The 15,285-nt window shown below is 43.9% G+C and overlaps 1 protein-coding gene across 3 annotated transcripts in view; it reads right to left on the reverse strand.

Annotated features, from left to right (window-relative positions):
* Nucleotides 1–654: 654 nt before the first annotated feature.
* LOC125634650 (24-hydroxycholesterol 7-alpha-hydroxylase-like) overlaps nt 655–15,285 on the reverse strand; it is a 49,731-nt gene continuing 35,100 nt past the window's right edge. The window contains exons 10-12 of one of the 3 annotated variants that reach the window (XM_048845684.2): nt 14,825–14,913; nt 6,077–6,164; nt 655–4,524 (exon numbers count right to left, since the gene is read on the reverse strand). In XM_048845684.2, the coding sequence (XP_048701641.2) occupies nt 4,453–4,524; nt 6,077–6,164; nt 14,825–14,913 (249 nt within the window). In that variant the 3' untranslated portion in view covers nt 655–4,452. Of the gene's footprint in view, nt 4,525–6,076; nt 6,165–8,744; nt 8,938–13,741; nt 14,300–14,824; nt 14,914–15,285 lie in introns of those variants that run through there. The other 2 variants (XM_075126374.1, XM_075126373.1) reach the window with 2 other exon arrangements.

A 15,285-nucleotide genomic window follows, 5' to 3' on the forward strand; every position in this document is an offset into this window, starting at 1 on the left:
GCTTGGCCCACAGGGTATTACTTAATAGTTCTCTTGTACATACATGCAATAGAGATGACCTTATTCTTACTTATCACTGAATTTTAAAAATCTGCAAGCACACCAGCCTGGTGGTGTTAAACAAAATACAGTCCCACCTTCTGCTGTCCATTACAGGTGCACTGCTCCATTAGTCACAGTAGCAGAGTAGAATTTGCATTCAGGCTACCTGAACATCCCACACAATATTTACCGCTACAGCAATAAACTAGGAGCCAGACTCAAAGCCCACTGAAGTCAAGAAGAGTCTTTTCAAGGACCCATAAAGGCTTTGCATCCTCAGGAAGGGCCCGATTCCAAGGCATGATGAGAACTTGCAACGGCTGTTGAAGTCACTGGAAGTTGTAGGTGCGCAACACCTTCTGAGATCAGGACCTAGCAAGTTACTTTCGTATTAAAAAAGAAACAAACAATGAGCACAAGTGCTTAGATGCAACTAGTGTCCCAGCGCTCTGTACAGTCCTTCTCAAGTGCCACATGACTGGTACAGGCAATAAAGTGCTACAGCTCTGGTGCCTGCACCGTCGGGAAAAACAGCAACAGAAAATATTAGGCAAAAGGGAGGCCAAAAATCAACAGGGAGAGGACGTTCATTGTTAGAATGATGAGAAGGGAAAGAGTTCAAAACCATTTATATTTGCTTGTTAAGCGCAAACAATGGGTCTCGTCTTGTACCAAACACAGATATGGTCCCTGCCCAGAATGCTTACAGTCTAACCTTACGCCCCATTGCAGACAGTTGGACTCCATATAGATGTAGGAATGTGCCCACACAGTTCCCTTGGCAACTTCAGGGCTTAAATTATACAACCAAGACCGATTAAATTAGCACAATGTGCCTGACAAGATCCCACTAATGGGATACAGCTATTGCACACTGCTTTATAAATCAGAAGATTTAGCAACTTTCAGGTCAGTTACAATACTGATAGCATGATTAAGGCTGAGCTAGTACTTTTATACTTAACCCCTATTTGCAATCACTCAGACTTTCTAGAACAAATAGAAACTTTCATAGGACAAAACCTCTCATATCTGATTTTAGCGCAGAGGTTGTTTTTAGAGGGTTTGAAGAAAAGCATTTGTAGATCTCAGAGGCTTAGACATCAAGTTAAGTTTAAAAAAACAAAAAACAATCCTGGAGTGTGTTATGCAGGTTTGAAGTTGACACCCGAAGGTATTCACAGCTCTCGAGACAGATAGGAACTCATGTGCACTCTATTTTCAAATATTCATATGTTAGCTGTCAGCTCTGTGTTCTTGAGGAACCAGGGTGCAGAATCAAGCCTGTATGACTCACGAAAGAACACCTGCCCCCCCTTCAGCCTCTGCTTGACTCAAAACCTATCAGAAGAACAACTTACAAAAAGCAATGAAAAGGCAGTGGGCGACACACCTAAATCCCTCCGGACAAAGGTGACAGGATTAAGGCAACTCCCCTAACCTCATTTGCATGGAAGATGGGACAAGGAGGCATCTCCATTAGCATACAGAATGGAAAACAGAGATTCCAAGGCAAGAACCGCATTGAACTCTTGGACCAGAAAAGCAGGGAAGCACTACCTGATGGGGAATCTCTGCTGCAGATGTTAATGAACCCATGCGTGCACACACCCAGCTCAGTAGTTATCAGACCAATTCTAGTAATAAATCCTTCATTGGTATCCAAAATACTGAAACTGATTAATTGCATTGTGAGCTCTCTTGAAGGAACACTGCCCATAGCCAGTAATGATCAGTTCCTATTGTCTAGCCTGAACAAAACAACTTTGGTATACTTCCTTGAGCCATTGGTTTACCCATAGACAAATCTTGTGTTCTCCCTTGAACCATTGTTGTTTCCCTACAAAAACCCCTACCTACGCTCAAGTAAGTGTCCTGATGCCTGGATCCAAAATCTGCATCAGTTCCATTGGGACCTCATCTTCTCCTGACTGATCATGCTGGGGTCTCAGCTACCACCATCACCTGGGAACCCTGACCAGGTCAAGCTTCACGGAGAGGTGAGATCCCAACTCTCTCTCGAGCTGTTTTTTTTTTTCTACTCTAGGTATAGTTTTCTAACCCTGACCTGTGTGATCAGGTATAGTTTTCTAAACCTGACTTTTGTAATCAAATTTAAGCTAGATTTAATATTGTAACTGTTTTGTTTGTTTGGCTCTCCATGTTGGTTATTACCTGGCAATAAATAACTTTTATGGTTAAGGTGGTTGCTTCCCTCCCTCTCTCTCTCTGTTTTGTGGTTTTGGCTTCCCTATTCGCTCTGCAGCAACGCTCCTCTTACCTAAGCTAAAGATCCCTGTAGCGCCCAAAAATCCTGTAGGGTTTGCTCATCAAGTGGGTTCTACCAGAACAATTGTAATGTCAAAGTGAGAACAGGGACATGCTGAACCTGTGGCATAGGAGGGTGGCAGCTTGAAAGTGCTGCTCGACCCAGCCTGCTGGGTCCAGGGGCATATCGGGGGTCAATTTGGGAGTGCTGACTGACCCGGTCCGCTCATATGTGCTCTGTTCATCTGTGTGTGTTTGTTCTTCTGATTCTGGGGCTGGAGGAACCCAGCTCTGGGGAACCTAGGTCCGGCAGGATAGCTCCATTGGGAGGAAACTTGCAGAAGGGAGAAGTAGAGCTCCATATGAAAACACAAGTGACACATACAGTACATTGATAGAATTACAGAAATCCCCTCCCCCCCAGAAAAGTAACCCTAAAATGAGTGTACCCCAAAGCAACAGGCAAATCTGGTAACACAACTCTGCTGGAAAAAAAAATGTTTATAGCACAGAGTCATTACTGCTCATTGGGGATTACTGATGTGTCAAGTGTGATGTTGCCCTTTCGGAGAAAGAAAACATGAGAGAGTGTTTATTTTAAAGCAATGGGAAAGAAGTTTTTCCATGCTCACAACTGCAAAATACCAGAACAGATTTTGCTCAAACTTTCAAAATTAAAAATATATAGACCCATACTTTTACGCAGTGACCACACATGAAAATATCAGCTCTAAAGGTGAGTGTTCAGAACCACTTAAGCAACAAAAAACAGGAGGTGAGAATGGAAACTGTCTTGCAGCTGTAACTATCATGAGCACAACCAGAGACCACTTTAATATACCATTACCAAAATCACTAGCCAACCAGGCGGCTAGGTTGCAATACTGTCAGATCCATAAACCAAGCGAGATAGGATCTGGTCACCAATTTAGTGCATCATACTATAGTTGTTATTTTTTTTCCTATGGAACTTAATTCTGTAGTTCTTACCATTTTAAAATGTCCTTTTTGGAGGCAAATATTTGTAAAAGTGATCAGTAGTCTTTACTTAAAACTAAAGATATACAAACAAGGTTATTATAAATGTATCAAATCTGACAGCAGTTACAAAATTTTGTATATTCTAAAAGACATTTTTAATTTGTTGAACCGCTTCCTTTAACAGTGATTTTTTCCAGATTTTCTTTTTAGGGTTAGATATTTTCAGATTTGTGCAACAGCCAAAAAAGGGTTGGCATTTCACATGCTGTAAATCATTAAACGAAAGCAAAAGTCTTCTAGACCTTAGACAAAGTTTCCTTGCAAATTCTTGCAAAGTATAAAATGGAAAACAAACACCATGGCAAGGCTTTCATTATACTATAAGGTAGGGGGCAATTCTGAATCCCTGGAGCAACCAAAGCTCAAAAGTCAGTGGGACTTTTGGCTGCACCCAGGGCACAGTATCACTTTCACTTTTCATATATTTCATTTACAATTATTTAGCTGTAGTTTAGACACAGGTCAGCTCCTCCTCTGGTCAGCTCCTCCTCTGGTGTGAATTGTTCCAGCAAAGACAGAGGAGTTATGCGGATTTACACCAGCTGAGGATCTGATCCAGAGGGCCCAATCACTATGGTCCTGAACTTTGTGCATTCATTTATACCAGTGCAAGGCATTACTGTTCTGACCTGCTAACGCTTACCAGCCACTTTGCACTGGTCCAAGTGAACATGCAGCACAGCTGTGAATTAGGCCAAGAAGACCTGATTTTCAAAGAGCTCCCAGCACAGCCTCCCTCTTTGTGCCCCAAAGTAACAGTGAGCATAATGAATCTGGCCTCTAAATGCCTGCCTTGTGGGTGCAGTCAGCGAGTTAGAAAGCTACACACTGCCAATGATTACACCTACAAATTGCATATGCATAAAGGAAGGCTGCATTTTAAATACTGTGTCCTAAGCAATCAGGCCCTGGTGCTTAAATACCACAGTGATGGGCATGATACAAAAACTACACAAAGTACATACAGCATTTGAAACTGTTTAAAAAACTGCTTATGGCACCGACTACACTGGAGCGCATAGGACATGCTAAAGTGAAACAGAGCAATAGTCCCTCACAGACAGCAGCTGGCAAAGGAACCAGAGTTAGTCAAGTCAGCTTTCATTGCCGGAGTTTATACTGAACCCGGCATGCTCCCATGGGCTGCTGTGTCCCCACTAAATGGAGAAGGCTCTGCAAAAAGATAGAAAAGCAGTAGAAAGACATGGTAAATATGCATCTGGGTTAGTTTAGTGAACGCAGCCCTTGTCTCGGTTTGCTTTGACATTAATGTTATAGGCATTGTTTCTTAGAGATTTGCTTTGCCTTGTTACACAGACTTGAGAACCAATATTAAGGCCAACTCTTACTCCCACTGAAGCCAATCGGAGTTGTCATTGTCTTCAGCAGGACCAGATTTTGTCTCCCATGTTTCATTTTAGGTCAGTATTGGCTCTAATACAGTATGAAGCATGAACTCTAAGGGGACTCAATTTACTTTCAGTGGCATGATTGCCTGTGGTGGCAGACAGAAGGTGCAATTCACTCCAGTGGGAGTGCAGACACCAGTGCTGCCCCAGTCCTGAAGAGGGAGCTGCTGGCTGAGATATTGTGGCCATGCCCCTTTCCCTGGCTGCCCTACTCATTTTGAGGGCTGTGCTGACCAGCTCCGCTGCAATCCCCCATCCTAAATGGACTTTCCACCACTGGGGAGTAACAGCCCAGATTCTTCCACCAGAACCAAGGAGTGCCGTTCCTCTGATATGCCAGCCTAATGGGCAACTCCTATAAATCCTGGGTCATTGCAAGCTTCCATCTCTTCTCCTGATGTTAGATACCTCACTGATGGCGGCTTACATATAAAGGCAAGTGGCACATTTGGGTCCTAGCAGGCTTATCTGTTGTGTTATGCAGAGCACCATGTTTGCGAAGGGGAATGCTAGCCAGCAAGCCCAGTGGGGAGGAATGCAGACATGGACAAGGAGCTGCTGCAGTCAGTGCTGCTCTTAGCCAGTCACTCAGTAACAAGGGGTATTTCAGGCTTAATAATTAGTGCCATTGGATGCTCAAGGGGGCTGAGCACAGGGATGCACAGGCTGCTCCCAACGTGCTGCATTCTGGGCCCTGTTTGAGAGTGCAGAGACACAGGGCCTGTGTGGAGAGGGAGTAGCCTCTGGTGGAACCAGGACTCTGTGCATTGAGCTTCTTTCCCATTCTGCAGGGGAGGGCAATCCCTTCACCTCTTAATGGAATGAGAAGGAATGTGAATTCTTTGGTATTGATGTATCGACTTGCACCTGGTCCTTATCCCTCTGCCACATGAGTGCAAAGGCAATGGAGAAACAGGCCCTTGGAGTTTCCAGTCGCCTACCTGGGAATAACCTTTGAGCACGTAATGTGGCAAGGGTCCAGCCCATCAGACATGGATAAAATTATGTATGAGATGACAGACAGAAGTCATTTCTATATCCTCTACCTTGTGCTAAGTACCGGTAGAGAGGCAAACAGCACAAAGTCATTTAATAAGAAGCTAGGATGAGGTTTAGCCATCTATGGGCCAAAATGTGCTCTCAGCTGCACTGCTGTAAATCCAGAGGAGCTCCATTGGCTTCAATGGCTGGATTTACATAGCTAGAAGTGAGGGCAGCATTTGCCCCTTACATATTTTTATCAATATTTTCACCATTTCAATTGAGAGTAAAGAAACAGGGTTAAAAGATTTGGATTAAACATACAAATATTTTACCTCCTTTGGTACTGGGTCCAAAAGAATAAATTCATATTTGTAAAGGAACAAAACGACTAGCATGTGAACCTCCATTATAGCAAGCCACCTAAAAAAGGCAAAGGAGAAAACAGTCGTTTATCTGGCATGACCACCTCATATTAGCAGAAAAAACACACGATCCCTTTTGCACACTTTAGAGTCCATCGCCTGTCTCTGCACACAAGTTTACCTCCAGCAGAAAATGATGCTGAGGATCTTGCTCTGCTCCTTTAGCAGGTAAAGGGTATGGCTGTTGTAGCTTCCCCTCCCTGTCTGTGAAACTCTAAAACTACTGCACTGTGGTCCTCAACTCCTCTGCTACAAGAGTTTGTTTTAAAATAGGGTCTGTATGCTCATCTGTTGGGCCCTACCAAATTCACAGTCCATTTTGGTCAATTTCACGTCATAGGGTTTTTAAATGAGCATTTAATGTTTTCAGATGTTTACATCTAAAATTTCATGATGTTGTAACCGTGGGGGGTCCCGATCCAAAAGGGGATCATGGGGGTGGGGGAAAATCACAAAGCTGTTGTAGTGGGGTTGTGGGATTGCCACTTTCACTTCTGCACTGCCTTCAGAGCTGGACACCCAGCCAGCAGCCGTGGAGCTTCCTACAGCCAAGGGAAGTACCCGGAGTGGGGTCTGATCCCTCCCTGAGAGCAGCCGGGCAGGAGAAGAGGAAGTTCCATCCCTCTACAGCTCAGCTGGGACTAGCAGCTGGAGCTCAGTGCAGTAGGAGCCCCCAGCCTGCCCCAGCCCCTCCCTCTCGCTTTCCCCTCCAATAGCTAGATTTCATGGGGGGAGGTCTGATTTCATGGTCCGTGATGCGTTTTTCATGGCTGTGAATTTGGTAGGGCCCTACTCATTTGGCAGCGTATGCCTTTATTCTCCTCACATTGTTGTGAGCCAGGAGGAACCTCACTGTAGCGTGAGGGGAATGAGACCTAGAAAAATACTACATGGGTACAACCTTCTATGTCACAGTACAATACAGCTGCGAGCGGGACAACAGAGTAACCATGAGATCACAGCTTATTAGTTAGCATGTCAACATCAAAACCTGGTGAGAGGCCTGAACAGTTAGATCCTTTCCCATGTGCCCTAACAATCGCTGAGCTCTCCATTGTCAGTCTGTAGAGGACTTCAGACAGCCTCAGTCTTGGCTGTTGGGTTTTCCCCTCCATGGATCTGCACAAGAATTTTCTCTACCCACTCAGGCCCAGTTCACATTTAAGTCAAGTCAATGGGACAATTCACATGCTTTATGTTAGGCACGTGCATAAGTACCTTGCTGAATCAAGGTCTCAAGTAATAATACTTTACTCTTATAGCATGATTATCAGTAGATCTCAAAGCATTTTACAGAGGAGGTCAGTATCATTATCCCCATTTTACAGATGGGGAAACTGAGGCACAGAGCGGTGAAGTGACTTGCCTAACGTCACCCAGCAGGCCAGTGTCAGAGACAGGAATAGTATCCAAATCTCCTGAGTCCCAGTCCAGTGCCTTCTCCAGTAAGTCACACTGCTGTGAAGAGAAACCAAAGTAGTTCTGTAACTGAGTGGGTCAGATCCTGCAAAGTGTTGTGCACCCCCTCAGCTCCCACTGACTTCTCCAAGATTGTGCTCAGCACCTCACAGGATAAGGCCCCAGAGTGATTTTCCTCTGAGAATTCTGCAGAGTTCACTCCTTCCTGTTTTTACATAGTGACAATATGTGCTTAGTAAAGACTATCAGATGTTCTGTGTTCTATGTGTTACCCTAGATTTAAGGGCTGCGTGTACCTCAGAATGTGATTAAGCCATCTGCAACCATATTATGTGCATTAAGCCACCATGAACTAATAAAATAGAACACGGCATAGTTAAGGGTTAATTTGAATAAAGTAGGGCTTCTGAAGGCAAGGTCAAAACTAGCTGCAAGCTTGCAGACTCTGCTAATCAAAATGGGAGGAGGGGAGAGACAGAATCAACAATTTGAGATTGACAGGGAATAAGTGGACAAGAACCTTGGAGTTTGGGTGCCTTTGACATAGAAGCTTATTATGACTAGACTGTAAGGAATGTTTGTTGATAAGTAGTTTACTGATATTAGGAGAAGTGATGACTTAGCAGGGGTCACTACGATCTGTGTGTTTTGTAAAAGTTAGTTATAAAAAGGACTAGATAATAGAGTGTATTTTGGAGCAGTCCTCTGAAGCCATCCTGAGTGACATTCTTCCTGACACCTTACTCCCCAGTGGGGAAAATGATTGGCCATCGCAGAACTGCTGTAACTACTCAATACTGTCCCCTATTTTAGGTAAATTTTTGGGATGTTCTAAACCTATTGCTTGTGTCTGTGTGTGCTTAAATATAATAAACTGTAGTTTTAGATAAGAGCATGCTTACTTGTGTTAAATCTATCAGCTGGAGTGCTGTGTTCCCATTGATTTATTCCTGACACTTCCTGGAGTGAAACAAGTTACCAATGCTGTGGGTTCTGAAAACCCTGGGTAACACTTGGGCTATTATTAACTATTTGTAACCTGGTAGTGCCTCAGAGCCCCAGTCATGGGCCAGGACCCCATTGTGCTAGGTGCTGTACAAACCCAGAACAAAACAGTGGTCCCTTCCCCAAAGAGCTTGCAATTTAAGTAGAAGACAAGACACAACAGATAGATATGGGGAGTATGAGGAAACAATGAGAAATGCTGACCAGTACTGGTAGGCAGCTGGTGTGCTGAGACACACCAACTCAGTTGTTGTGTTTCTTTTTACAGACACCACAGCAAAGGAGTCAGGAGAACAATGAGGTGGCTTTGTGGATGTTATGAAGAGCTCCTCTCACACGTGAACAGCCTGGGAGAAAAAGCACAATGATGCTCATTTGATAGTTTAACAAGTGGTCTATTTTCATTTATGTTGATACTGGAATTTCATCTGAGGTTGGACTTTTATAATGTGGGAAGACAGAAAAATTATAACACATCATTAAACTATAAAATGCCAGTGTCAAACTAAATGAAGATTCACTTTAGCTTGAGTTATTTTCCTGCCTCTACCACCTACTGTGACATGGGACAGCCTTTCAGGACCCTTTTGCTCACCTGCAAAATGGGGATAGTGTTACACACTTTGGAAAGTGCTTTCAGATATGTGGATAAAAATGATATGTAAATATTACCTGTTATATCACAGCAAGCACAGCCATTATTACATTGTGACCAAATGCACCCTGTATTCACACCCTATTGTAATAATCTTCGTACAAAATATGCCTCATCAGGTATCATCTGAAAACTAACAACTCACTGGTCAATAAATATCGTGGTGAAATGTATGTAAAGTAGTACCTCAGAGTTACAAACTGACCAGTCAACGACACACCTCATTTGGAACTGGAAGTATGCAATCAGGCAGCAGAAGACACACACGCAAATACAATACAGTACTAAATGTAAATTACGAAAAAATAACAGGAAATCAGCATTTTTCTTCTGCATAGTAAAGTTTCAAAGCTATATTATGTCAATTTTCAGTTGTAAACTTTTGAAAGAACCATTTAATGTTTTGTTCAGAGTTGTGAACATTTCAGAGTTATGAACAACCTCCATTCCCGAGGTTCTACTGTAGTAACATTATATGTAAGGTTTCAGAGTAGCAGCCGTGTTAGTCTGTATCAGCAAAAAAAATGAGGAGTACTTGTGGCACCTTAGAGACTAACAAATATTTGGACATAAGCTTTTGTGGGCTAAAACCCACTTCATTGCTTGCATGCAGTGGAAAATACAGTAGGAAGCTATACACACACACAGAGAACATGAAAAAATGGGTGTCATCATGAATAGGTTGGAATATGAACAAGAGGCTGCTAGGCAGCTCTCCAAAACCACTTTCTACAGGCCATTACCCTCTGATCCCACTGAGGGTTACCAAAAGAAACTACACCATTTTCTCAAGAAACTCCCTGAAAAAGCACAGGAACAAATCTGCACAGACACACCCCTAGAACGCCAACCAGGGGTATTTTATCTGCTACCCAAGATCCATAAACCTGGAAACCCTAGACGCCCCATCATCTCAGGCATTGGCACCCTGACAGCAGGACTGTCTGGCTAGGTAGACTCTCTCCTCAGGCCCTACGCTACCAGCACTCCCAGCTATCTTCGAGACACCACTGACTTCCTGAGGAAACTACAATCCATCGGTGATCTTCCAGAAACCACCACCCTGGCCACTATGGATGTAGAAGCCCTCTACACCAACATTCCACACAAAGATGGACTACAAGCCGTCAGGAACAGTATCCCCGATAATGTCACGGCAAACCTGGTGGCTGAACTTTGTGACTTTGTCCTCACCCACAACTATTTCACATTTGGGGACAATGTATACCTTCAAGTCAGCAGCACTGCTATGGGTACCCACATGGCCCCACAGTATGCCAACATTTTGATGGTTGACTTAGAACAACGCTTCCTCAGCTCTTGTCCCCTAACACCCCTACTCTACTTGCGCTACATTGATGACATCTTCATCATCTGGACCAATGGAAAAGAAGCCCTTGAGGAATTCCACCATGATTTCAACAATTTCCATCCCACCATCAACCTCAGCCTGGACCAGTCCACACGAGAGATCCACTTCCTGGACATGACAGTGCTAATAAGCGATGGCCACATAACCACCACCCTATACCGGAAAACTACTGACCACTATACTTACCTACATGCCTCCAGCATTCATCCAGACCACATCACACGATCCATTGTCTACAGCCAAGCTCTAAGATACAACCGCATTTGCTCCAATCCCTCAGACAGAGACAAACACCTACAAGATCTCTATCAAGCATTCTTAAAACTACAATACCCACCTGCTGAAGTGAAGAAACAGATTGACAGAGCCAGAAGAATACCCAGAAGTCACCTACTCCAGGACAGGCCCAACAGAAAGCCACTAGCAGTCACCTTCAGCCCCCAATTTAAACCTCTCCAGCACATCAAGGATCTACAACCGATCCTGCAGGATGATCCCTCACTCACAGATCTTGGAAGACAGGCCAGTCCTCACTTACAGACAGCCCCCCAACCTGAAGCAAATACTCACCAGCAACCACACCCCACACAACAAAAACACTAACCCAGGAACCTATCCTTGCAACAAAGCCTGTTGCCAACTGTGTCCACATATCTATTCAAGGGACACCATCATAGGACCTAATCACATAAGTCACACCATAAGAGGCTTATTCACCTGCACATCTACCAATGTGATACATGCCATCATGTGCCAACAATGCCCCTCTGCCATGTACATTGGCCAAACCGGACAATCTCTACACAAAAGAATAAGTGAACACAAATTAGACATCAAGAATTATAACATTCAAAAACCAGTTGGAGAACACTTCAACCTCCCTGATCACTCAATTTCAGACCTAAAAGTCGCAATTCTCCAACAAACAAACTTTCAAAAACAGACTCCAAGGAGAGACTGCAGAAATCGGAATTAATTTGCAAATGGGACACCATTAAATTAGGCTTGAATAAAGCCTGGGAGTGGATGGGTCATTACATAAAGTAAAAACTATTTCCCCATGCTAATTTCCCCCCACCCCTACTATTATTCACACCTTCTTGTCAACTGTTTGAAATGGGCCATCCTGATTATCACTACAAAAGGTTTTTTTCCCTCCTGCTGATAATAGCCCACCTTAATTAATTGGTCTTGTTACAGTTGCTATGGCAACACCCATTTTTTCATGTTCTTTGTGTATATATATCTTCCTACTGTATTTTCCACTGCATGCATCTGATGAAGTGGGTTTTAGCCCACGAAAGCTTATGCCCAAATATATTTGTTAGTCTCTAAGGTGCCACAAGTACTCCTAGTTTTTTTTTTTAATTATATGTAAGGTTATGCATTCCCTGTATTTGAGGATGGTAGCATGTGTTCAAACCCACACAGCCCTGACTAGGCAGAAGTTGTTAAACAGATCCGTCCTCAACAAAGAAATGTTTGCTTAGCTCAATTTACATACAAGTAGTAAAAAAGGTCCTCAAGACTGCAAGGCAGATAAACTGGTTTTTCCAAAGATAAAGGACAAGCTGATGCCTCTGGCCAGATTAATTGGCAATCACCAGTCCATCGGCCTTTTTTTGACAGCAAAAGGGAGCAGGAACAGCTCAATCTGCATTTTAGCAAGGAACAGCGTGGAACCTCTTTCACCACAAGACTCCATGTCTCCGTCCACACAGTGGGAAGGAACTTTATCTAATGGTAACCCAGAGGAAAATGCATTTCAAAGGGGCACTGGACTATAAAACTCAGGGGTAAAAACACCCCAGGATTTCTCTCTTTTTCATTCACCTAAGACAACAAAGAAACCAGCCCTTTGACTTTGGGGTGGACCTGATCTGAGAATTTGGTCAGCCATGTTGCTGGGCATCTGTGGTAAGGATTTTTAAAAAACTAGATTTGGTTCAAGGTAAGATTAGCTACTAGAAAGAGTCTTATCTTTATTTCTCTTCTAACCATTTCTGGCTTTAATGCTGGATACTTGTACTCACTTAAAATCTCTTTGTAGTTAAACTTGTTTTATTTTTTAATCAAAAAACTAATCCAGCATTGAGTTTAAACTGAGCTGTTTGAGTAACTCCAGGTGAAGTAGGAAACTGTTGCATATTGACCCTTTAGAGGGGCAACGGACCTCTAATATTTGAACTGCCCAGGAGAAGGCTGGACAATGCAGAACACATTTTGGGGAAAATTCAGGATTGGGAGTGTGTTGGAGTCACCCTTCAAGTTGTAACCAAGGCTGGTGGAAGCCAGGGTGTGGTTGGAGTGTTGCTGAACAGCTGCTGGAGTTAGAGATGTTGGACTAGGGCTGCAGCTATACACAGCCATTCAGGGTGTGACCTGCATGCAGTCTGGCTGTTTGTGAGTGGCCCCCTTTGGGAGCTACAACAGCAAAGCATTGGGAGGCACCCAGAATTGCAGGTGGTGACAACCCCTCACTGGTGTGTATTGCACCCCAAAATGTGACACACATATTCACATTTGCCCTGCATTAGCTCATCTTCTTTCTCCATCTCCTCCCTTTTCCTTAAAGATCTATGTCACTGCATTGCAAAAGAGAACATTAGACAGGGGGTAGACCCTGGGTTCCCCTCTTTCCTCTTGGTTCCAGCCCAGCAACACTGTAGCAAGCAGGCAAGTTCTGCTCCCTTGGACTCTACTGCCTTCCTGGGCTTCTTCCTATCTCAGCCTGCCTATAGGCCTTCTCCATAGCCCTCTTCTGGGCCCACTGTGTTTCTGTAATCTTCCCAGGTTCCATGACCTCTAAATACTCACTCTTCTTAGAGGTTGGGGGCTTGCATGGCTCCTCCATGCAGTTCCCCAGTAAGTCTCAAATAAAAATATAAACTTAAACCACTTCTTCCCTCTTCAGGCTTCAATTTTCAGCTCCCTCCCGCTATGCTATGCTCTCTTCCTCAGTCGAACCCTTTCCAGGGGCTCTCTGACTGAAAGTCTAGATCCTGCCCTTCTATCAAGACTAATCACCAGAGTTTGCTGTACCCCAGGAACTTCTCTGTGTCTCTCCCAGCCTCTTGCCACAGCTCTCTACTCAAGAGAGGGTGCCAAGAGTAGCTCTGCCCCTGAGCTTCTGCTTTCTTCTCCCCCTCTTGCCATGAAGTCCTTCACTAGCCTAGCAGGAGTCTTCCTACAGACCTCTCTATTACCCAGAGAGGGAATTCAAAATTATCTCCTTTCCACTGCCCACTCATCTGGCTTCTTCCCTTTATAGTAAACCCCAGATGGGATTAATCAGTAATTGGGCCAAGCCCATCCTCCAGGTGGACTGATTGTGCTCTGGCTCCAATTAACCCTTTCTATACCAGTGTGGGGTACATATCCCAGCATACTAACCTAAATCGCCCTTCTTGCAGTTTAAGCCGATCACTTCTTGACCTACCCTGGGTGGCCGTGAAGAACAATTGATCACCATCCTCTTTATAACAACCTTTTACATATTTGAAGATCATCAGATGTGGGCAGCTGGCTCTCTGGGATGGGGAGGTTGTTCCATGAATGGGTGGGGGACAGCATGGAACAAAGAAGTGGGCATGAAGGAGGCATCAAGGCTTGCTGAAGGAGTGAAAGGGGATGTGATGGAGATGACATCTGTGCCATGGGACAAGGCATAGTTTTAAAGGACCTGGAAGGCAAGTACAAGACATTTAAACTTAGGGGAGCCAGTCAAGATATTCAAAGAGGGGTGTGATATGATTGGACTGATGGGCAAGGAGCCTAGTTTATCATGAGGAATGAGAGAAGAGGTTTAGACTGGAGAAACATTCCTTAGATCAGTGACAGAATTTATGACCACCACAATCCCACGTACGTAGACTAGCATGCTCTGTAATTGAAATAACCTTCCATTGATGAAAAGATGCTGGGAGAGCAGCAGAACTGGGCTGACTTCTGTCTCCCAAGATGCAGAACCCTGAAAATGTTGGTCTCAGACTCTACTTTTATCTCACAGCTAACTCTACCTTTCCTATGTGTGCAACTTCTTATCAGACCAACTCGGGCAAGGCCCAAAGATTATTGAACTACTGATCGCTGACCAATGTCAATACATCTGAGGACAAAAAAAAAAAAAAAAAAAGAGGAGTCCCACAGTGAGGAAGCTGTTCTCTGCAGGGTTTAGGAATAAATAAACCCCAGCTGTTTCACTGACCTTCCTGGACACTGATGCTTCCCTCCTCCAAATGCCACAAAGCCGTCCAAGAAAGCATTCTTCTCTAAATTTGCCTCTTTCCAACGATCCTGTGGGAAGAAAACATTTTTTTTCCAAATCAGCCTTGTATAAATAAGCTTAACATTTTTCCAGGCTAAAAATGACTGGGACAGCTAATCCTGGCATATAAAGCTCCCTTCAACCTGTTAAGATTACTTGAGCACTGTGTTGCTAGCATATGGATTTGTAAACAAGGTAATTTAGTCAAGCCCATTTAAGACAGGAATTTAGGGCCAGATTGACAAAGACATTTAGGCCCCTAAAGGAGCAGGAAGGTGCCAAGTAGGATTTAGGCACTTAGGTGCTTTTGACAATCCAACTAGGCACCTTACCTGCATGTTTAGGCACCTAAGTGCCTTTAAATCTAGCCCTTACCTCACTGAAGCAAGCTGATTCAGAGT

This window comes from Caretta caretta, chromosome 3, assembly GCF_965140235.1.
Source record: "Caretta caretta isolate rCarCar2 chromosome 3, rCarCar1.hap1, whole genome shotgun sequence".
NCBI lineage: Eukaryota > Metazoa > Chordata > Testudines > Cheloniidae > Caretta > Caretta caretta.